This window comes from Capra hircus, chromosome 21 (genome assembly GCF_001704415.2).
Source record: "Capra hircus breed San Clemente chromosome 21, ASM170441v1, whole genome shotgun sequence".
Lineage (NCBI taxonomy): Eukaryota > Metazoa > Chordata > Mammalia > Artiodactyla > Bovidae > Capra > Capra hircus.
In genome coordinates this window covers 57,091,502-57,113,559 of record NC_030828.1, presented here as the reverse complement: position 1 = coordinate 57,113,559, position 22,058 = coordinate 57,091,502, and the positions used below count along the sequence as shown (strand labels likewise).

The 22,058-nt window shown below is 54.4% G+C and overlaps 1 protein-coding gene across 2 annotated transcripts in view; it reads left to right on the top strand.

Moving 5' to 3' along the window:
• The window catches only part of ITPK1 (inositol-tetrakisphosphate 1-kinase), a 155,592-nt gene that overhangs the window by 106,224 nt on the left and 27,310 nt on the right, over window positions 1–22,058 (top strand). For both annotated transcript variants that reach the window (XM_018066174.1, XM_018066175.1), the window contains one exon: window positions 7,393–7,510. In XM_018066174.1, coding sequence (XP_017921663.1) covers window positions 7,393–7,510 — 118 coding nt within the window. The remainder of the gene's footprint in view (window positions 1–7,392; window positions 7,511–22,058) is intronic.

The following is a 22,058-nucleotide window of genomic DNA, read 5'->3' as shown; positions in this document are numbered from 1 at the left end:
GTGCTTGGTGAGGGAGCGTGCGCTTAACTCACCCAGCCCTGCACGTGTTCCCCTGTTAGCATCCACGTGCTGTCCTCTGTCCAGCCTCCGTGGAGGTTGAGAGCACCCCGAGGACAGGGCCTCCGGCTCCTCCCGCTGTGGGGCTTGCCTCAGTGTCTGCTGGATGTGACTGCCCAGGAAATCATCTTTCAAACAGCCAGCCACCTGGAGACCCAGTAGGAGACCGCTCGTTCATGGGAGGTCTGGGAAACTCCCAGCCTCTCCATGCTCCTCCCCCTCACTGGCCCCAGGCTTTGGTCTGTCTGCTGTTCTAGAACTGCCCAACTCAGCTGTGCACAGATGAGGACCGAGGCTTACGGAAGCCCAGCCTTGCAAGTGGGGAAGGCAGGATTGTACCGAGTCTGGCAGCTTCAGCTCTCTTAACACGTGTAACCTCTTCCCAGCAGTGACCTTTGCTTGACAGAGAAGGAAGCTGAGGCCCAGAGAAGAGCCGGGATGCCCAACTTGCTGTGCGGTGGCGCTTCCTGCATCCCAGCTCCCCCAACCCTCAGAGGCGTAGATTTCCATCTGTCCATCATGTTTTGTGGGTTTTTTTGCCTGTACTTTTCGTATCATATCTCGGAAACCATTGTCTGATCCAAAGTCTCAAAGATTTACACAGATGTGTTCTTCAAAGAGATTTATAGTTTTAGCTCTTACCTCATACGATTTTTTATGTAAAGAAATGATACTTGTGAACCACTTTATCCAGTGGCCTGCATGTAGCCAGTCCTGGGCAAAGAGGAGCTGCTAGCATTTCGAATTATGATCAATTATTTTATTGATTATCATCTTCACCCTGTCATCTCTCATTGTGTTTCCCATCTGGGTGGCTACCTCCCGCTCCTTCCTGAAAGTTCGTGTTGCTGTTTGAACTCATTTCTGGCACAGTTAGGGGGATGGGGAGTTGGAGGATTTCATTACTTCCCCCACTCCCCGCCATGTCCCCCCAAACTTTTTTTTTCCTTTTTTTCAAGTTGGTTTATTTTTAATTGGAGGATAATTGCTTTACAGTATTGTGGTGGTTTCTGCCATACCTCAACATGAATCAGCCATGTGTACACATGTCCCCTCCCCCTTGAGCCTCCCTCCCACCTCCCTACCCACCCCTAAACATTTTGTTTTGGAAAATTTAAAAATGCTTGAGAGGCTGTGGCAGTGTCCTCCCCCGTCCATCACTGGCTTCATTGGTGGGCCAGCAGCTTGTGGGCACTCCGCTCTCACCTGTGTCTCACCTACTTCCCTCCCCTACCCCCTGCACCTGGTCATTGTGAAGCAAATCCCAGACATCGTGTTTAATCTGTAAATTGTTTTAGTACACATCTCTAAAATATGAGTCACCACTTTCTCCTTTTTTCATTGAACTAGAGTTTATTTTCTTTCTTTTTTGAACTAGAGTTTATTTTCTTTCTTTTTTTTTTTTGAACTAGAGTTTATTTTCAGTGTGTTGATTTCTGCTCTATAGCACAATGTAGAGCATATGTGTATGATGTTCAGTTCAGTTCAGTTCAGTCGCTCAGTTGTGTCAGACTCTTTGCAACCCCATGAATCGCAGCACGCCAGGCCTCCCTGTCCATCACCAACTCCCAGAGCTCACTCAGACTCACGTCCATCCAGTCCGTGATGCCATCCAGCCATCTCATCCTCGGTCGTCCCCTTGTCCTCCTGCCCCCAATCCCTCCCAGCATCAGAGTCTTTTCCAATGAGTCAACTCTTGGCATGAGGTGGCCAAAGTACTGGAGTTTCAGCTTTAGCATCATTCCTTCCAAAGAAATCCCAGGGTTGATCTCCTTCAGAATGGACTGGTTGGATCTCCTTGCAGTCCAAGGGACTCTCAAGAGTCTTCTCCAACACCACAGTTCAAAAGCATCAATTCTTTGGCGCTCAGCCTTCTTCACAGTCCAACTCTCACATCCATACATGATGTTATACATATATATATATATTCTTTTTAAATTTTTTTTTTCCATTATGGCTTATCACAGGATATTGAATATAGTTCCCTGTGCCCCTGCTGCTAAGTCGCTTCAGTCGTGTCTGATTCTTTGCATCCCCATGGACTCTAACCCGCCAGGCTCCTCTGTCCATGGGATTCTCCAGGCAGGAATACTGGAGTGAGTTGCCATTCCCTTCTCCAGGGGACCTTCCTGATCCAGGGATTGAACCTGGGTCTCCTGCATTGCAGGCAGATTCTTTACCATCTGAGCCTCCAGGGAAGCCCCAGTTCCCTGTGCTGCCACTCTCTAAAGAGACCCCTGGTGTTTGGGAGAAGTGGCCCAGAGCCCTGTTACCTCCTGCCCATCCTGGGGGCGGGTACTGGGCGCCTCGCCTGCTGCCCTGTGAGGAGCAGGCAGCTGGGCTCCGTCAGGACCCGAGCTGCCCGTGGAGGGTGGCTGCCGTGGGTGGGGAATCGTGTTGTGTCCCGAGTGTCCATGGGGCCAGCCTGGGCAGCCCAGTTGCTCACCCCCAAGTGCAGAGCTGACCTGGCCCCTCAGTCTGCAGGACGGGGCAGGGCACAGCAGTCTCAGAGGCCTCCAGTCAGGTTGGGCTCTAAGAGTCCCTATGCCTCAGAGTCATGAGCATCCTTTTTGTTTTATATCTACCAACTCTTTTTTTTTGTTTTTTTGAATTTTTATTTATTTTGGTTGCACCATGTAGCTTGCAGGGTCTCAGTTCCCCCACCAGGGACTGAACCTTGGCCACGGCAGTGAAAGCACCGTGTCCTAACGATTAGACCCCGGGGAACTCCCCATATCCTTTTCATATCTGTCATCTCCTTGTTGTCCACGCAGTTTCCTGAGAGAGGTTTTATTCAGAATGTACATTTACCCACAGGAAACGGAACATCAGAGATGTAATTCCAGGTTCTTCTTCACGGACATAGAGTGGCAGAGGCGGGATTTGAACTCAGGACTCCCACCTGCATTTTGTCTTCAGAGAAGAGCAAATCCTTGTGTTGCACTTCTGCTCCTTTCCAGGCTGTATATGCGGAGGAAACAGGAGCTCCTGTGTCCATCTCAGTCCTCTCATTCGGCTCAGATTCTCTGCGGGGAAAGCTCAACCCCAGCCTGCCTCCTCCCCAGCCCAGCAGAGGGCCAGGTGCCCCTCTCAGCTTCACAGCCCCTTGGGCCTTGGGGGGCTTCTGGCTGGTCTGCGCCCCTTTGTCGGTATTATCTAAACCTCCTCCTGGCCCTGCTGACCCCAGGCTGTGTATTTCTGCGTTTCTTTTGCCTTGGCTTCTCAAAGCCAGGCTCCCCCTAGTTAATTTCCAGAATCCCTTTCTAGGTGTTCGAGACAGGCCTTCTAACAGAAATGTGTTTACCATTTGCCATGGAGATGGTTTGGGCCTTTATTCCTCCAAGTGGTGATAAAATGATACTGAGCGCTCACCCTTCCAGCAGTTTGTTTGGTAATTCTAAGAGACTTGTGAAAAATGCATGAGGCCCGTGATACAATAGATAAGCTGAAAGCCTTGGAAGAAAATCCGCTTGTGGATAGTGGAGTGATTGGAGAAAACTCCTTCTTTGTCCTGAAAGAGATCGTGTTCAGGAATAATTCTTCTGCTAATCCTGACGCTTTCATCCCGGGTCCAAAGCTTGCTGGCGCCTGCTTGTCAGATCTTTCCCACTTCGGTTTCTTCTAGCGTCTTTGGCTTCGGTTCGCGTCTTAATGAGCCCGAGTTCTCTCTATAGAGGCCACTGCCCTAAATGAACAAAACTGGGACCAGAACAAGCCTTGTGTTATCTGGCAACTGTGCGGACAAGTCTTCTCGGTACTGCAGTGGGGACATTTGAAGGGAGAGGGGTCATGGTTTACTGGACCTTGGTGGTTGGGGGAGAAGTGGGCCAGCCTGGCGGGAGCAACGTCTCCGATGCTGCCTCCCCTTTGAAGGAAGGCAGGGAGCCTGTGTGTCCCTGCTGTTACCTGTAGTGTCTCTACCATGTGACTGCCCGTCTTGTTGCAGAACAGCCTCACATGTGGCCTTGAAGCATGCCGCATAAACACTGCTCCTAGGCTTCTCCAGCTTAGACTCGCAAGTCACAGATGAGGAAATCGAGACGAGAGATGCCAAGTGGCTCGTCCAGGGTGACGGTGGGAGATGACGGCAAACGGGGGCCGGGGTTTCTCAGTCCCTTGCTCTTCCCTCTGTGCCAGGCTGCTCCGTGCAGGTTCGGGGATGGGGAGGTGGGCAGTGGTGGTGGGGGCATCATGAACTTTTAGTTCATAACTCAGAACATGAATACGTCAGCCAGATCGAGTAGGGGAAACCCTCGAAGGCTGTCATTTGTCCATTGTTGTTTGCAGGACAGGATGCTGCTGACGTATTCATGTTCTGAGTTATGAACTAAAAGTTCATGATGCCCCCACCACCACTGCCCACCTCCTTAGTGTAGAGTTTAATCTGCTTTAATTGAATCATAAAGTTTGTGTGTATGCCTGTTAAGTCGCTTCAGTCATGTCTGACTCTTTGTGACCCTAGGGAACGTAGCCCTCCAGGCTCCTCTGTCCATGGGATTCTCCAGACAAGAACCCTGGAGTGGGTTGCCATGCCCTCCTCTAAGGGATCTTCCCAGCCCAGGGATTGAACCAGCGTCTCGTATGTCTCCTTGCGTCGGCAGGCAGGTTCTCTACTGCTAGCGCCTCCTGGGAAGCCCTGATCATAAAGTTCACCATAATCTAATTCCAAGTAATCTCTCAAAGTTTACTTACGTTATTCTCTTAGATTTACCCATCAAACTGTATTTTAAAAAAAAATATTTCAGCATTTCATTTTTATTTATTTTCATAATTAAATTGTATTGGAGTCTATGTAGTTGCTTTACTTGAGTGGATGACCTTAAGGACACTGGTCTGATTGCTATCATGTATGTCAGTCTTGGTGTCTCCCGAGTGACAGGCTCTGGTATCAGTATAGGCCTAGTTCTGAGGGACACACTCTGGGGAAGGAACCGTTCCGACAGGGAGAGTTGTCTCTGGGGATCCGGCAGCAGAGAGGTACCGGCGCACGGGTGAGGCCGCGGCCGTAGGAGAGAGAACGGCCCCTTGGCCTGAGGACAGCCCTGGATAGACCTTCCTGAAGGACACCTCTGAGCTCGTCCCCCTGTTCCCTCTGGGTCCAGACATGGGCTCTGCCTTTCCAGTGCTGGCCCGTCTGTGTGAACCAGGCAGCGGGCCAGGCTCTCAGAAAGAAGAGGCATGAAGGCAGCTTCTCTTCTGCACTTGGGTCTGCAGATGCATGCTGGAGAGGACCTTCCCAGGGCAAGAGTGTATAGGCCCTGTGGACCTCACAGGTGTGAGGATGGAAAGACGGCCTCCTCAGATGTGTGTACTGGCCACCCCTCGGGAGCAGAGACATTAAAAAAAAAAAAAATTCAAAGACACCAATGAGCCCATCACCAGATACTCTGGCACACCAGGCAGGAGCAGATTGCAGAGAGGGAGATATGAATCTCTGGCTTTTGTGTTGAGAGCTCTTAAAAATGATTCCTAGGAACCAAAATAGGTTCACTGGGAAAAAATAAAGAATAATCCCAATGCGCACTCTTTGCTGATAAGGTTTGCTAGAAAAGAAGCATTATGGCTTTTCCCCTGGCCCCTGCTGACCTCACAGAGGGAGCTTGTGGAGTTGGAGGGGAGGGTGAATTAAGCTGGTGTGTTTATTCCCTGGGGATCCCACAACAAAGTACCACAGACCGAGTGGCCTAAAACAACAGAAGGTTATTCTCTCAGGTAAGGAGGCTGGAAGTCTGAAGTCAAGGTGTCTGTGGGGTTGGTTCCTTCTGATGGGCCTGAGGGCGAGGGTCGTGGTGGCTGTGGCCATCCTTGCCTTGCCGCTGACCTCACTCATGGTCTCCATCTTCACACAGCCCTCTCCCTCTGTGTCTTTGTGTCCCCATTTTCCTTGACTTGAAGATACCAGTTGATGGATGAGGGTCCCTCTGAATCCAACATGACCTCACGTTAACTCGATTCCCTTGTGGATCAGCTGGTAAAGAAGCCGCCTACAATGCAGGAGACCTGGGTTCGATGCCTGGTTTGGGAAGATCCCCTGGAGAAGGGAAAGGCTACCCACTCCAGTATCCTGGTCTGAGAATTCCATGGGCTGTATAGTCCATGGGGTCTCAGAGTCGGACGTGACTGAGCGACTTTCACTTTCATTAACTTGATTCCATCTCTGAAGACATTCTCTCCAGACATGGTCACGTTCACAGGGAACAGGGGTTAGGCCTTGAACAGATCTGGGGGTGGGCGTGCACAGTTCAACCCACAGTAACAACAGCTGGTGAATGGCCTTCCTTACACCCAGCCTCCTCTCTGAGCCCATCTCCTGTTATGCCAGTGTCCCCCACTTTTGTCTTTAGCATCATAGTTTTAGGGCCAGAGGGGTGGTCTCTTCTACTTGGTCTGCCTGACAAGCTGCTCTCCCCCACTGACTTGGGGCTCCTGGAGTCATAGAGGTGCCCCATGGCAGGGCCATGATCCTTGTGTTCTTTTTTTTTTTCCTGGAAACACCTTCCTGTGTCTTTTGTTGAATTCCTGTTACAGATAATGGTTTCTTGTTCCTCATGTGCCTTAATGTTATTTCCCCGAGAAGACTGTAAAGACTAATAAAGACTGTAGAGACTGATCTTATCACAGTTCTGCTTGCCTGTCCATGGTCTACTGTGAAGCTAGTGGGTACTAATAAGCACTTGTTGAAGTGGGCGCCCGAGGGTGAGGTGGCTGGCCCATGTCACGTGTCTCATCACCTTCTCACAGACCTACAGAATCCTGGCATCCTACTCCCCTGGCCCTGCCTCAGAAGCCTTATCAGGGCAGGGTCTTGGTCACTCTCAATGAGCGTAACCCACCCTGGGAGCAGTTCTGGTTTCCCAGCTGATTAGAACCCAGTGGTTCTCCTTTTCTCAGCTCTGGTTTCTCAGTTTGGGCTCTGTTTTGAGCTTGGCTCCATCGGGCCTGTCTCCTTCAGATCTTAGATGACTGCTCCCAGCTGCCCAGTCTCCCAGCTTCCTCTTGTCCTCCAGGAGGGAGTGTGTCCCAGCATTCCCAACAAGAGTGCTGAGCCTACCTCTGATTGGACGGACTCTGGTCACATGTCCTCTCCTGAGACAGCAGCTGCAGGAGGTGGAAAGCGCTGATTGGTCTAATCAAAGTCATGTGATCCCAGTGGGGCTAAGTGGATGGAGCCTGTATCCTGAGACCAGGTGATGCCTCAGCCAGAAGTCAGGCCTGGTGGGAGGACGGAGAACAGAGGGATAGATGCGGGAGGGCACGTGGGATGAAATCTTGCTTATCACCCGTTTCAGCATCAGTCTCCCTTCTCTAACCAGAAAAAGTGTGTTTTCTTTCCAGGAATACATTGATGCCCACCCGGAGACCATTGTCCTGGACCCTCTTCCTGCCATCAGGACCCTGCTTGACCGGTCCAAATCCTATGAGCTCATCCGGAAGATCGAGGCCTACATGAAAGGTACGTACTCGAGTGGCTTGGCCCTGATGGCAGTCGGCCCACCTCATGGACATAAGGTGGTCCTTGCATGGGTGAGAGATGGGGTCTGGTTGTTTTAAGCACTTTGACACAGGAAGCAGTTGTACATTCTGGGGAGGGCCTTTCCTTTTGCCTCCTTCCTCTGACTGGCAGAGTTAGGTAGTGAAAGCCCCAGGGTGCTTTTTGGGAGAGTAGCTCCAGCCACTTCAAGACAGGTTTGTTTTGTTGTCTTAAACCCATGTGTGTGATGAAATATCCAGATAACACAGTGGTTAGAGAGCAGAAGCGTGTGAACAGCTCAGCGGCAGACAGGCAAGGGGAGTTATGTAACCGGGCAAAAGAGACAAACAGAGAAATTAGAGGCCTTTAATCAAACGCTTGGAGATATGTCATGTGGCGGCTGGACCTCTCGGGGGTACGTGTTGTTCTCGCAGGCCGGAACCTCCCTCTTAGCTGCGAGAGTGTCTCCTGCCAGCTGCCGGCTCCTGCCCCAGAGGACTCACGCTCCCTGCGTCCCTGGGCAGGGCAGCGCCAGAAATGTCAGACCGCTTTCCCAAGGTGTCTGTTTATGTGAGAGAGGCGTTTCAGAAAGATTCACACTCAGTAAGCTCTTAATTCTCCGCCTGGTCCGCACAGTCCCTGCATAGAGTTCTTAAAAAAAAAAAAAAATTCTTTTCTTTAAGTGCTTTTCCTGGGCCCTGGGGCTGGGTGAGGATTCATCTCTGAGGAGGGAGAGGCAGCCCCCGTTCCTGCTATCTAGGTTCCGTGTGTGTGGCCTCAAGGGGCTGTCTTGAACCCTGACCAGGGTGGTGACTTGCCCCCAGGTGTGTGTTGTTCATGTGATGCTGGGTGCCTTGGCTCACAGGACCAGCATGGCAGATAGGAGCAGCGTTTTTTGGGTATGTCCTGAGTGCCCAGCACTGGGCTTAGCCTTCCTCTTACCTTCTCCCTGCTGGTGCTCATCAGGGTGGGCTGGGTCATCCTCCCTGGGTGGCAGAGGAGGTCCTGAGAGGTTCGCTGATGTACCAGCATCACACAGCCTGGAAACCTCCCAGTCAGAATCTAGCCAGGCCTCTCCCCCTCAGGCTTCCCGGCTCCTAACACCTAAGCTTGACTTCCGTGTCTGTAGTCAGAGGGCCCTGGATCTACTAAGCCCCTGGCATGGGTGCAGTCGTGGACCCTGGCCAGGGGAATCAATGCCCGCTTGGTTCTCTGCTCTGTGCAGGAGCTAGGTGCTGGACCTGGGCATCCTGGAAGAGGTCTTAAGGCCCCTTGCTCTGGGTGGCTGGCCTTTGCCAGGAAGCACAGGGCATGGGCATGAGCTTGGGCAAACGCTGGGAGATGGTGAGGTTCAGGGCGACCTGGCGTTGCTGCAGTCCGTGGGGTCGTGAAGAGTCGGACATGGCTGGGCAACTGAACAACACAGAGCGTGGACGTGACTTCCTAGAAGGCCCCAAAGCAGTCAGGCTTCTTCAGCACACTAGCATCCTTCCATCCTTGGGTCTGGAGTGATCAGTGACCGTGTCAATTTCTGTTCTCTTTGCGTTCTTTCCCTGGGTCCAACCAGTACTACTAGAGGAGAAGGAAGATCCATAGTGATGTCTTGGCCAAACAATGCTAGAAAGGAAATCTGCCTCTTCCTAGGAAGAGTGTACATTGGATGCCAACTATTTGTGAAGGGACAGGAGATGACCGTAAAAGATGAGAAGGCCCAGTTAATGGGCAGAGTTGCAGGTCAGCAGAGGCAACACATCCATTAGAAGAGTGATGCTTTCTGATGGGATTAGGGAGGGTACCGCTGAGAGGGCTTTTTTAGAGCAAAATGCTCAGACTTTGAGGAGGGGACAGACTAAGGTTGGTTACAAATCTTGCTGCCTTGTGGTCTTGGCCAAGTCACTTGCCCTGACCTTGCCTGTTTTCTGTAAGATGGATAAAAAGTAGTTTATCCACAGGGCCCAAGGTCGGAGTACCTGGGATGATGTCTGAAGTGCTCTTAGCTTGGGCCTTAGCCCATGGGGTCACCCAGCAGTAGGGTCCACTCTTCCTGCTCCTGTTACACTGGAAAGGGCTGAGCTGACTGGATTGGCTCTTAAGAGTCTGTCTCTGTTTTTATGAGCAGAGAAACAGGGCTGGGGGTCAAAGTGAGCCTGGATCTAGTGTGTGAGCACGTGAGTTTGGGGGTGAGACTGCAGGGCGCACAGGAAGCAGGTCTAACTCTCGGGAGGGCGAGTATTGAGGGGGTGACAGCCTGGGCCTCCCAGACAGGGCAGAGGTGTGAGCAAAGCAGGGAAGGAGCTGAAGTGGGTACTTGTGTCAACTTGTGGACCACCGGTCAGGGGTTGGGGGACTTGGAACACCTCGGGCAGTGGGGGACCCCATTCATGAGCAGCCTTTGAAGGTATGTGAGCTGGTGAGTGAGATGAGGATGCATGTTAGACAGGCAGTGCAGACACGGCCTAGGGATGGATCTTGATGACCATCACCTGTATCCTGTTGTGGAGGGTGACCCCCACAGGTGTGGGGGGCGGGTGACTGGCTCCCAGTGGGGACACAGGACAGACCCCACTCAGCTCAAACACAAGAGAGGTCAGCACGGGGGTGTCCCGCTAGAGGGCCCAGCAAGAACTTGTTGACCCAAGTCTCAAGACCGGCTTGGTCCTGGGCCAGCAGGAATTGTGTGGGTGGGCCGTGACCGCTGCACCCGAGGTTTTCCTTATTGTGCGCGCCAAGCCGGGCTGGTGTTCTTCCAGGAGGGTAGGCAGCGGCTGGGGCTTCCTGGAGCCTTTTCCTGCCCACCCGGGGCGGTTCACTGCTGGCTCCCACGTCGCGTCCTCCAAGGCGAGGCTGCGTCTGTGAGATGCAGAGCACCTTCTCTGGGAAGTGCATCCCTGGCCGCCCCCACCCTGCTCCCACTATTCCTGGAGGCACTGCAGTAAAGGGCTGTAATTACCTTCTAAGTTCCTCAATTGCAGCTGTCCTAGTGACACCACTTTTGTGTTGGGAGAAGGGGCTTGGCAGAGGCTCCTGGGAGTTGTCACCACCCCTCTGTGCCAAGGTGGCTCTCCCTGTCCTCAGAGAGCCCAGATGGCGGCACAGAAGACAGGGCGGTATGAAGGAGGCGCTGCAGGGAGGGACCAAGGCCCCCTGCTCTGCAGTGGGGGTGGCCCAGTGGGCTGACACACGTGGGCAGGGTCCCCCGGGGAAAGCGGACAGAGCCCTGGACTGAGGTGGCCATCCCTCTCCATGCAGAGCATCAGCTGTGGGGAGCTCCCAGGCTCACCTGTCTGAGGACCTCGGCATGGTTCACACCATCTCAGTTCCATGCTCCCAGAGTTCATTTCTAATTCAGAGCTTGCTGGGGGAGGCCGGCTCCTTCCTGCCTCTGACCTGTCTGTCCCAAACCCACAGACAGTTGCTGCCACAGTAGAGACCTGGGGGAGGGTGGATTAAATGAGAGGGGCTTCGTTTCTCTCTCATGTAAAAGCCCAAGTTTCCCCAGCTCCTTTGTTCTTCTGCTGTGGCCCCTCCTGGTCCAGGGTGGTGCTGAAACTCTACCAGCCACACCCACAATCTAGACATTAGGATAGAGAGGGACTAAGAAAGAGGAAGCAAAGGGAAACAGCTCTGGGTATCTTTGAAGGGAAAGTTCCGGAAGCTATGGTGATGCTCTGTTCATATCTCAGTGGCCAGAACTGAGTTACCTACCGAGGTGCAAAGGAACTGGGAACTGTGGTCTTTATTCTGGGCAACCATGTGCCCAGCTAACATACAGCATGAGGTCGGTAGGCTTACAGAGGGACCCACCCCAGGGTTCTTGGGCCACAGGTTTCCCACATGGATGATGCCTTCTGGGTGCGGCTGCACCCACACCCTTTACCAGAGGCACAGATGGCCTTGAACTTGGATCCAGTTCAAGCCAAGGACAGGAGCTTCCTGGAGGTTGAACATTGCCTGCTGCAGGCCTGAGGGGAGGTGGGGAGGCTGAGTCACCCGCCAGGATTGCTAGACTCGCATCTGCAGGCGTTGTCTCTCACGGGCACCTGCTTTGCTGCCCAGGGCTGGGGTTTTGAGGCGGAAGTCCAGAGCCCAAGGCCTGGCCCTACCGCCCCAGGCCACACAATCCCAGGCGAGGCTCTCGCCGGCTCCTAAACTGGCTGGAGCGATGGCTGAGAAAGCTGGGCTGTGACTGATGAGGTGGGTGTGTGTCCTTGGCCCCGGGGGCAGCAGGCGGTGGAAGGTCTCAGACGACCTAGTGGAGGGCGCAGAGGCCCTTCTGAGATGGCTGTGGGTACAAGGCAGCTCCCCCGGCAGCTCCCGCATACGCATACTCTGGGGGGTGACAGATGGCCATCGGATGCTGGGCCTCCCCGGGGAAGGGGGGTGCCCTCTGCAGATCGAGCGTCTCTGCCTGTGGGTTTTGTGGGAATTTAATCAGGACTCATCTTGGAGGCCATTTAGGGGCTAGGTTAAATTGGAATAATCTAGACACCAAGCAAAGAGAAAATAACTTGCTGAAGAGCCTAGAAAAATGATCCCTGCAGAGCAGCTGCCTCGGGTGGGTGTGTGTGGTCAAGCCAGGGGGCTCTCACTCAGGCTTGGAGGCTGGCTGTCCACCCTTGGGGAGCTGCACAGGGCTGTTGGTGGGAGAGGAGACAGCGAGAGAGACCTTGGAGTCGAGGCCCAGGCCCCGGGTCTGCCCGCAACCCCTGTGTTGTGTGGCTTGCAGGTCCCTATTCCTCTGGGGCCACTTTGTCAGCGCTCAGGTAGCTGACCCTGACAGCACTGGGTGCATGCCAGGCACTGTATTAGTTAATTTAATCCTCACGATGACCCCCGTGAGAAAGACACTGCGGTTACCCACCAGAGCAGTGAGGTTACTGGTGTCCCTTGAGTCTGATTGGCTAAGGCCACAGAGCTGCTGCGTGCAGAGCTGGAATCTGAACCCACGGCCTTGAGGTATCGTCTTGGCCAGTGGTTCCTGAATCCGGCTCCTGGCCCCTCCGTGGACTGCCTCTCTTCACCTTTATTTGGGTTGAGGACTCTCTGGCCCCGCTCCCGGGCGCCCCCTGGTGTCCAGGCGATGGTTGTCCAGACAGGGTCCCTGCTTCGGTCATGGAGTCTGCCTCCTACAGTTTATTGAGGAAACAAAAGTCCTGTCCTTTTTGAGGTTAGTGACACATGGTAGTGGAAAAGAACAGGGTTTGGCACTGACAAGCCTGGGCTCAAATCTCAGCCCTCCCCGTGTGGCCTGGGCAGTCACTGGGCCTCTCTGAGTCGTCTGCTCATCTGTGATGCGGGGGTTGCCTTCCCTTCAAGTAGGGGTGGTGGTGGCAGCGGGGGGCATGGGGAAGGCCTGGCCCTCCCTGCCCGCTGCAGGGGGTGCGGCCCAGAGCTGGCGCCCAGGTGCTCTCACCTCCTCTCCTTGGTCCCACAGGGTGCCCGGGGCTTGGGTGGGAGGCACGTGGCAGAGCTGGTGGTTAGTAGGAGGGCCTGGAGTCTTGGAGGATGAAGAGGAGAGCGGTGTAGCCAGTGAGGACCGTTGCTTCAGAGTCAGGATCAGCCCTGCTTTTGTGCAGGAGGCTGGAGTTTTGGATGAACCCGCCAGGAAAATGCTGCACACAACACCTTGCGAGTGGGCTTGTGAGGAGCTGACCCCTGAGACAGCTACCTGCCCTGCCCTCCAAGTGTCTGCCTGCCCACCCGGCAGGACCGGGATCTGGTGCCAGGGAACCTCCAGCTCAGTCCAGGGCTCTTTCTGGGGGAGCCACACCTCCAGTGTTTAGCCCTTTCCACCTCGTGGGTTATGGGTCCCCTTCCTTGTTTTTGTTGTGCTTCTGAGAAGAGGTCTGCCCCACGCAGCACACCCCAGGAATTGCTGGACTGGAAGGCCGCTCTCCCCCAGGCCTGCACAGTAACTAGCCCTGAGTCCCCTTTGTCAGCAGGCAGGGCCCTGATTGTCGGTGACTCTCACACCTGTTGATCCCCCTCCTTTCTTCTCAGAGGCCGCCCATCTTATATATGGAATCCATCCTTCCAGGCCCTTCTCATACATGTGCAAATACATGTGTGCTTTAAAAAGAAAAAAAAGAAACAGCATCCTATGTGTTCTCATATAACTTTCTTTTTCTCCACTGAATATATATGTCTTGGCTTCTTTCCATGTCAGCCCACAAAGATGAAGAGAAGTAGGTCTGATCTGCCCTTTTTGATGGCAACATCATATTTCAGCATGTGAATGGGAAAAAAAAATCATAGTTTATTCAATTATATTTGGATTTTTTCTTCTAACTGACTGAGCTGCAGTCAACACAGGTCTCTGCAGAGTTCTGTAAAATTAATCCCTAGAAGTGGAATTTCCCAAAGTCTACTGTAAACATCTCTCACCTTGTGGATATTGCTGGATTGTTCTTCAAAACGTTTGAACAAATTTTTCGCCCCATTGTACACGGCTGCTGGAGAAATGATAGCTGTCTGACTTTCATTTACATTTTTTCTGTTATTGACAAGATTGCACATTGCTTCATGGGTCTGTTCACTCTTTGCGTTTCTTCCAGGTATGAATCTTTTCACGTTAAATTGCCCATTTTTCTCTTGGGTTGGTGGTCTTTTCTTATTCATTGGTTTGAGCCACTTTTGGGATTAAGGATATTGTCTCATTTTTAAATTTTTTTTTCATGTGGACCATATATAAAGTCTTTATTGAATTTGTCACAATGTTGCTTCTGTGTTATGTTATGGTTTTTTGGCCAGGAGGTATGTGAGATCTTAACTCCCCAACCAAGGATCAAACCCGCACCTCCTGCATTGGAAGGTGAAGCCTTAACTAGTGGACCACTGGGGAAGTCCCATGTGTCATTGTTTTAAAATATGGACTGTTTCGTTGCTGGCAGCTTCATCTTTGCACTGGACCAAGCTAACATTTTCTGTTCTGCTTTTAGAATGTGTATGGCCAGAGAGAGCACTTCAAATATTTTTTAAAATGGTTTGAAAATGAAAAAGGCTGCTGCGTTTTGGGAGTCAGAGCTGAGTGGGGCAGCAAGCCTTTGGGTCCGGAAGGGGCCATAAATCAGTGCAAACAGCTGCCACAGAGTTAATCCGCGTTTCCAGCAGCCGTTTCCATAAGCTGGAACAGGACTCAGGAATGTCCCTGTCTCCGCCAGCCCGTGTCTGGCTTCCTCGATCCTGGCCTCAAGCATACCCGGGGCAAGTATCACTGTGTCCCCTCAAGATGAAACAGGTCATTAGCTGAGTCAGACGGGAGGGAGACTGCTTGTCCAGCTGACCAGGACCATATCAGACAGGCTCTGTCAGACCTGCGGCCTTTGTTCCCGTCTATCTGTGCCCAGAAGCCACCCCCTCCAATAATTTCAAGCTGGTTCCCCACAGCAAGCCTGTAGCTGGCGAGCCAAGGATCAGGCTGTTAGCAGGGAGGTGGCAGCCACAGCTGGGCCTAAGGGAGGCCCTTCAGAAGCCTCCAGGGAGCAGGGTAGGGACTGTAGCCACTATTGAAATGCCCCCACCCACTACCTAGTGTCTCCAAATAGCACCATGAAGGTCCCTCTTTGCAAACTCTTAGTGACCAAGCCTATGCGTTTCCTATTGCTGCGTGACAGGTCACTACAAGCTGAGTGACTTTCAGTAGCTTCACCCCGGCCTGCCCCCAGCCTGCACTTGCTATCTCACAGTTAGGTAGGTGAGAATTCTACCTGGCATGGTTGGTCTCTGGTCTCAGGAAGTCACAGATGGGAATCAAGGTGTCAGCAGGGCTGAGTTCTCATCCAAACACCCTGAGGAAAGAACCTGCGCCCGGGCTTGTGCTTCTTGGCTGTGAGCACCCAGTTCCTTGCGGCTGCAGGACTGAGGTGCAGTGTCCCTGCCGGCTGTCATCAGGGGGCACTCTCTGAGAGAATACAGGCCCCCATGATCCTTCTCATGGTCCCCTCCACCTTCACACGGCCTTGGTGTGTCCAGCCATCCTGGTGCCTCAGGCAGCCCCAGGCGGGGCCCCCGCACAGCAGTCCTGCTGGGCCCCCTCTCATCCCCTTACCCCCTGTCCTGTGTAAGTGGCAGGGAGACAGTGTGAGCCTGTCTACACCTGGGACATGCCTCTTCTCTCTGCCTCCCCTCAGAGGGCTCTGGGTAGGGGCACCGTTGGAGCTGGTTCTGGGCCCTGAGGCCCCAGGGTCACTGCCTGGTCTGCGTGACCAGGGACCCGAGTGGACAGGGCCCAGGCCCTTCCTCACACGCACTGTCCTCATGTGACCTTCCAAAGTGTCAGGCCCTTCTTCCCCTCAGACATGCCAGGTGAACTGGACAGTGAGCAGTGCCCAGGCGTGCCTGGGGAAGGCTCTCCCCAGGCTACCTCGGGACCCAGCTCCCTTGCAGGGCTGGCCGTGAGCCTTGCTCACCCTCCAGCTCTGTCTGAGCCCCTCGGGGCCTGAGCAGTGGACAGGGCCTCTTTCCTCCCTTTTACCAGAGGGGGTACTGCAAGCGGCACCTGAGATAGCCCTCGCTCCAGAGGGACCCTCGACCCCATTGTGGGTTCAGAAGGGATGCCCAGGCTGGACCTCAGTGCCCAAGGAGGAGCAGACCCAACGCAGACTCACAGCAGTTAAGCCTTACGTGGCGCTTCTCCCTGCACGGCCACTCACGGTGACTCACCTGGTCCTCCCATCTTCACCAACAGCCTGGGGAGTAGGTGCCAGTGTTATTCACCACCCCATTCTTGGAGATATGGAAACAGAGGCACAAACAGGCAGCTAGCCCAGGAAGAGATTAGACCTAGGATCGGGACCCAGGCACCCTGCCCACCACTGTGTATATCCATGACCTGCGAGGGGCTCTGTGGATGAGGGTGGGCCTCTCCTGGGATCCAGCCCAAAGCCCTGGCAGATTTCCATGTGGTTCTCATGAGTCAGGCTCCCCAGTCCCCGCATCCCCAGGGCACGCGGCTGGAACTTTACTGTCTTAAAACGTATTATTTTACATTTCATCTCACCTGGGGCTATGGATGGGTTTGAAGAGGCGTGATGATGTCACCATCGTCCAGGTATTTCCAGCCTTTTGAAGCCTGACACAAATCCCCACACAGATCCAGGCCCCTGCGCCTCCAGGGGCCCTCGGGCTACAGGCAGAGCTGAGTCACCTTCGGTAAAGGGAATGCAGAGTGAACTGGAGTAGGTGCTAGGGGTCGTGCTGGGTCAGAGCAGGGAATAGTTCCTGAGTGTCGCTGGAGGGAATCAGCAGAGATTGGTTTAGTCGGGGGTGGGAGGGGGGTCATGGGGGTCATCCCAGGAAGCACGCCTCCTGAAGAGAGCAAGGTGAGGATGGAGCCCCGCCTGGGGAGGCATGTAGGGTGCAGTGACTGGACACTGGAGCCCTTCCTGGCCAGGCCAGTGGCCGGGACATTATAAGTGGACAGCAGGAGCAGGAGAATCAAGGTCAGGACAGGCCAGTGCCCTCCTGATGCCCAGGCCTGGCTCCACATCAGAGATCTCACTTCTGTCTCCTCTCGTCTGTGGGCCTGTCATCCCTGCCCTTCCTGACCGCCTCCTCCTGGCCCGGGCCTGTGGTGCTTTCGCACCTCCCGCCTGACTGTCCTGAATTACTGGGCGGCTGCCATCGCCACAGGCCCAAAAAACCATCAGTTGTTTTCAGAGCTGCTGTCAGGCTGAAACTTGGTTCTCCCAGAATGTACAGAGAACATCTTTCCCCATCTAGGGTTCAAGAGTACGGGGCTCCTGCCCTCTAACAGCATAACGGCAGGGGGAAGGTGACTTTGGACAGTCTGGCACTGGATGAGTCCTGAAGACTGGAATCCGCAGGTTGGCAGGCCAGGCCCAGCCGGCAAGTCCAGTGGCCACAGTCACCAGGGCTGTGCCAGGCTGACAGCGCCACATGGCGGCCAGTTGAGGAGTTGCAGGCCACTGCCACCTTTCTTACCCTGTGCTGGTCAGTTGTGCCCCTCCGTGGTCCCCTTCTCCTTTCGTTTCCAGGCTCAGCTCACTTTTATTCCATCTTCATTTCATCTCACGCATGTGCACTTGTCAGAGAGTTTTTTCTGAGGGCTGCCTCCTCTGAGCAGCACTGGGCTAGAGGTCAGGCCAGGTCCCAACCCCAAGCAATATACCATCTGGTTGCAGAGTCAGAACCCAAACATGTGGGCATTTAGTAGGGTACCAGAGATGAGCAACTGAGCAAGGTAGCGATGCAAGAGAGAGATGATGGTGGAACAGGCGGGACTGTGGGTAGAAGATGCTGGGGTGTCTGTTGGGAGGTATCATTGTGATGAGACAGCTTGTTCTCAAGGGGTTGGGCAATGCTGGCTGGGTAGGTTGTTGCCAACTGGTGAGGGAGAAAGGAGCCCCAGGGGTTGTGCCGGGGGATGACAGGGAGACCACTCTGCTTGGCGTCGGGGTTTGGCTGGGAGTGAACTTGGTTCTGCCTTCTGAGAGGAGGCGGGAAGTGTAATTGCCGGGGCCACTTCAACAGAGCACCATGGACTGGGTGGCTTAAATTAGAGAAGTTAATCTTCTCACAGTTCTGGAGGCTGGAGTCCAAGACCAAGGTGCTGGCAGGGCTGGTTTCCTCCGAGGCCTCTCTCCTTGACTCATAGTCTGCGTCCTGTCTCCTCTTCTCAAGGACACTAGTCACCTGTGTGACCTCAGCTTCACTTAATCCACCTCTTGGAAGGTCCTGTCTGCAAATAAGAGGCACGTCCTGAGATCCTGTGAGTCAGGCCTTCAGCATGTGAATTTAGGGGGACACAGTGCTGCCCATGGGCTTCCCAGGTGACTCAGTGGGAAAGAATCCGCGTGCAACACAGGAAATGCGAGTTTGATCCCTGGGTCGGGAAGATCCCCTGGGGGAGGGCATGGCAACCCACTCCAGTATTCTTGCCTGGAGAATCCCATGGACAGAGGAGCCTGGGGGCTATAGTCCCTGGGGTCGCAAGGAGTCAGGCAGACTGAAGTGGCTGGGCGCGCACACATGCAGTGCAGCCTGTAATACAGGTTTCCGCCACCTGGAAAGGCTTCAAACCTTCACTCACATCTGACTTGGTTGATTATTGAGCCAAGGGCTGCCTCAGTATATAGGTGGGAACTTTAAGAACACAATCCAGGATGCAGCCGCTGTGCGCAGCGTAGGCTCGGTGGCGGGCTCGGTTGGTGAGGTGAGCAGAACACCAGGACTCTGGCGGTGTGTGGTTAGAGCAGCTGCAGTGGGGAAATGGTTCAGGGGTGAGAGTGTCAAGAAGGGGGTCCCTTGGTTAACAAACCCCAGCAGCTAGGAAGAAACCCTGGCGCTGGGCCACTGATTTTTTTCTGTCTGTCCCAGGGGATCATCCAACCTTGATCCTGGGATGGGTTGTGTTGGGCGATACAGCTGAGGCCGATACTGCTACCCAGACCCTTGGGGTGGGACTGCTCCTCCCAGAGGAAACTGTATTAAGGAACTATTTCATCGTTAAAATATCTGTTGTTGTTTAGTTACTAAGTCATGTCCGACTCTTGCAACCCCATGAACTGTAGCCCACCAGGCTCCTCTGTCCATGAGATTTCCTAGGTGAGAATACTGGAATGGGTTGCCATTTTCTTCTCCAGGGCTTCTTCCCAACCCAGGGATCAAACCCACATCTTCTGCATTGAAAGCATATTCTTTACCACTGAGTCACCAGTAGATACTATTGCTCTTGTCCTCTTTTCAGTGAGGAAGCTGAGGCAGAAGTAGAGTTACTTGGCTGGGGTCACGTGGCTGATATGAGTTAGAGCCAAGATTCAAACCCCAGGCACACAGGGGCCTGGTGAGCCCACTGGGGGGTTGGGGGAAGGGCTTCTACCAGGTGCGGGGAAGGTGATGCTTAGAGGAGGGAGGTGGCCTGACCCAAGGCTTGGAGGACAAGCCAGAGCTTCTGATGCCGAGAGGGGCTAGCTTGCAGGGCTGAGGGCCCGGTGTGTGCAGAGGCTTCAGGGCCTGTGAAATCAGTGTGTTAGGCTTCGTTAGTTGCCCCTCGGCATGTGGAATCTTCCAAGACCAGGGATCGAACCGGTGTCCCCTGCATTGGCAGGCGGATTCTCAACAGCTGGACCGCCAGGGAAGTGCAGGAGTTGGCTTCTTTAGTGGGTACAGACTCCACAGTGCTTTTTCCTCTTCCTTGCAACTCCAGCAAGTAGACAGGAGTGATTAATCATGACCGTCAGTCTACTACTGATCAGGAACCCAAAACTCGAAAGGTTGGGTCTTGCCTAGGCTCAGGGGAGAGCTGCTGGAACTTGCATGCAGGTCTCTGAGTTTTTGCTCCCTGGGTAATGCACGGGCCTTGCCCGGGGCTCCCCCAAACCAGCCTGGTTCTCTGTGCCTCGCTCCCTCTGCCACGGGGCCTGCAGGCCTCAGAGTGACGTGTGGGGGTGGGGTGGGGTGGGACCACTCACTATGTCACCGGTCACCCTCCCTCATGAAAGTTCTGCCCAAGTTTCTGAAAGCGGGGCTCTGCAGGGCTGGAAAAGCATGGTCAAGACCCCTCATAGCTGGTTCCCCAGGAAACTCACCCGTGGTCCCTCTGGGGAGCAGCATGGCTCTGTGGCAAGAGCCACAGAAATGCTGATTCCAGGGGGCCCCGGACCCCCAGCTCCTGGGCACATGGCTGCTGAAAATGATTTATCATAAGCCCCAAGCCTTATCATGCGTGAGAGATGTTTAGCCCTGTCTACGGTGGAGGAAAATTGGCACAAACATAAATGTCTGACCTGAGGGGAAACGTTGGCAGTTGGGTTACCAGGAAATGCAGAATCATGGGAAAATAGTGGCAGCAGCGTTCAGTGGAAAACAATTAAAAAGGAAAGTCCAGTCACGGTTACAGCAAAGCTGATAAACAAGGTGCTTCTGCAGGGGAAAGTCCTCCGGAGAAGCCGGTGGCCAGGCTGAGCGGGGTCAGCTGTGAGGGCTGTTGTGTTTTCAGACGGAACAAACTGGGGGCGGGCGGGGGCGGGGCGGGCCTTGTGGGGAGCGGGTTGTGGGGGCCCGGCAGTGGCCAGAGGGCCAGATGCCGGCAGGCTGGCCCAGAATGTGGGTCGGCGGCGCCCAGGCACGCTGACCACGGACTCTGCATCCGACCAGACGTGGCCAAGATGCCCGAGGAGCCAGCCTTGTGCACAGGGCGCCGTCGAGGGTCAGTCTGTTCACTCAGCAAGCCCCTGTTGAGTGCCTACTGTGTGCCTGCGGTGTTCTAGGTGCTGGGCCCACAGAGGTGAAAGAACGCTCCGGTCCCTGCCCTCATGGAACCAGCGTTCTAGAGAGGGAGACAGAGCCCTCGAATGTAGTGACTGCTCCCGGCACGTGCCAGGCAGGTCCTCCCTGCTGCCCAGGACCTCGCAGCCAGCTCCGGGCCCCACGGGCTCTTTCCCTGGCCTGTCTTAGGCTCCTCTCGCCTCAGCACAGCCCTCACTCGTGGGCATCGTTCTCTGGGGTCCCACCCATCACGGAAACGTCAGAGGATTCCAGCCTTTGTGTGTCCTCGGGGACCGTCCCTGCCCCTAGGTTTTGTTTCTCTCAAGTATCATCTGGAAGAAATGGACTGAGGCAGAGTCCTGTCACAGCTGTGCCCGGGCCCTGCCAGAGCCCCGCCAAGGCTTCCTTCACAGCCTGGTGTCGGCACCATGCTGGACGCAGCCAGGAAGCCATGGAGTGGGAGACCCGGCACTGCATCCCCAGAAACTGGACGTGGGTCGCAAGCCACCATTTAGAACCTGCCTGCTCTCCCGTGGGCCGCCCAGCTGGCCTCGATCAGTGTAGTAAGAGAAATCACCACTGCTGTTATGCGCCAGGCCTCCCAACAACCCTCTGGTGGGGGGGGGGGGGGGGCTTGTTCCCAATTTACAGATGAGAAGAGCGAGGCCCAGCATCGTTCAGTCATTCGCCAAAAGTTGCAGCTAGTTTACCCCAGGCTCAAAGCCAGGCTGCAGAGCTGCACCTTCAGAGTGCCGTCTCCGCCTCCCCCGGCGGTCCCCTTGTGGCGCCTGTTTGCCACTGCCTTCGCTCCTCTTGCTGGCTCTGTAGCGTCTGCCCCCAGTGGCCTGGGAGAGTGGCCACCTGGTGCAGTGGGCAAGGCTGGGGTGTGCCTCGGACACCTGGGCCCTCACCCTGGGCCTGCCCATAACTTGTGCGTGACCTTGAACTCTTCTCTTCCCCTTTCTGGACGTGATGGGACTTGCCATCTCCCAGGACCTCTGACTTCACACTCTCTGAGGGTGGCGGACAGGGAAGAGGGGGGTGTTTCAGGTTCCCAGGGGCTGCTGCTTCAGCTGTTAACCGAATACAACCCACCACCTAACTAAAAAAGGCTTCCTTTCCAACTCCCATCCAGAAATACGATGACAGATAAATAAGTAGCCTTTTTTGGGGAACCAGAAATAGCCTCCTGGGCTCCCAGTGCTGACTGATAGGAAGAGTCTTTATGCTATTTGGGGGAGAAGAGCTGCTGGCACTGTTGGGATTTTCCTGGGGAGTCGGGGGACAGCTGCAGGGACTGCTG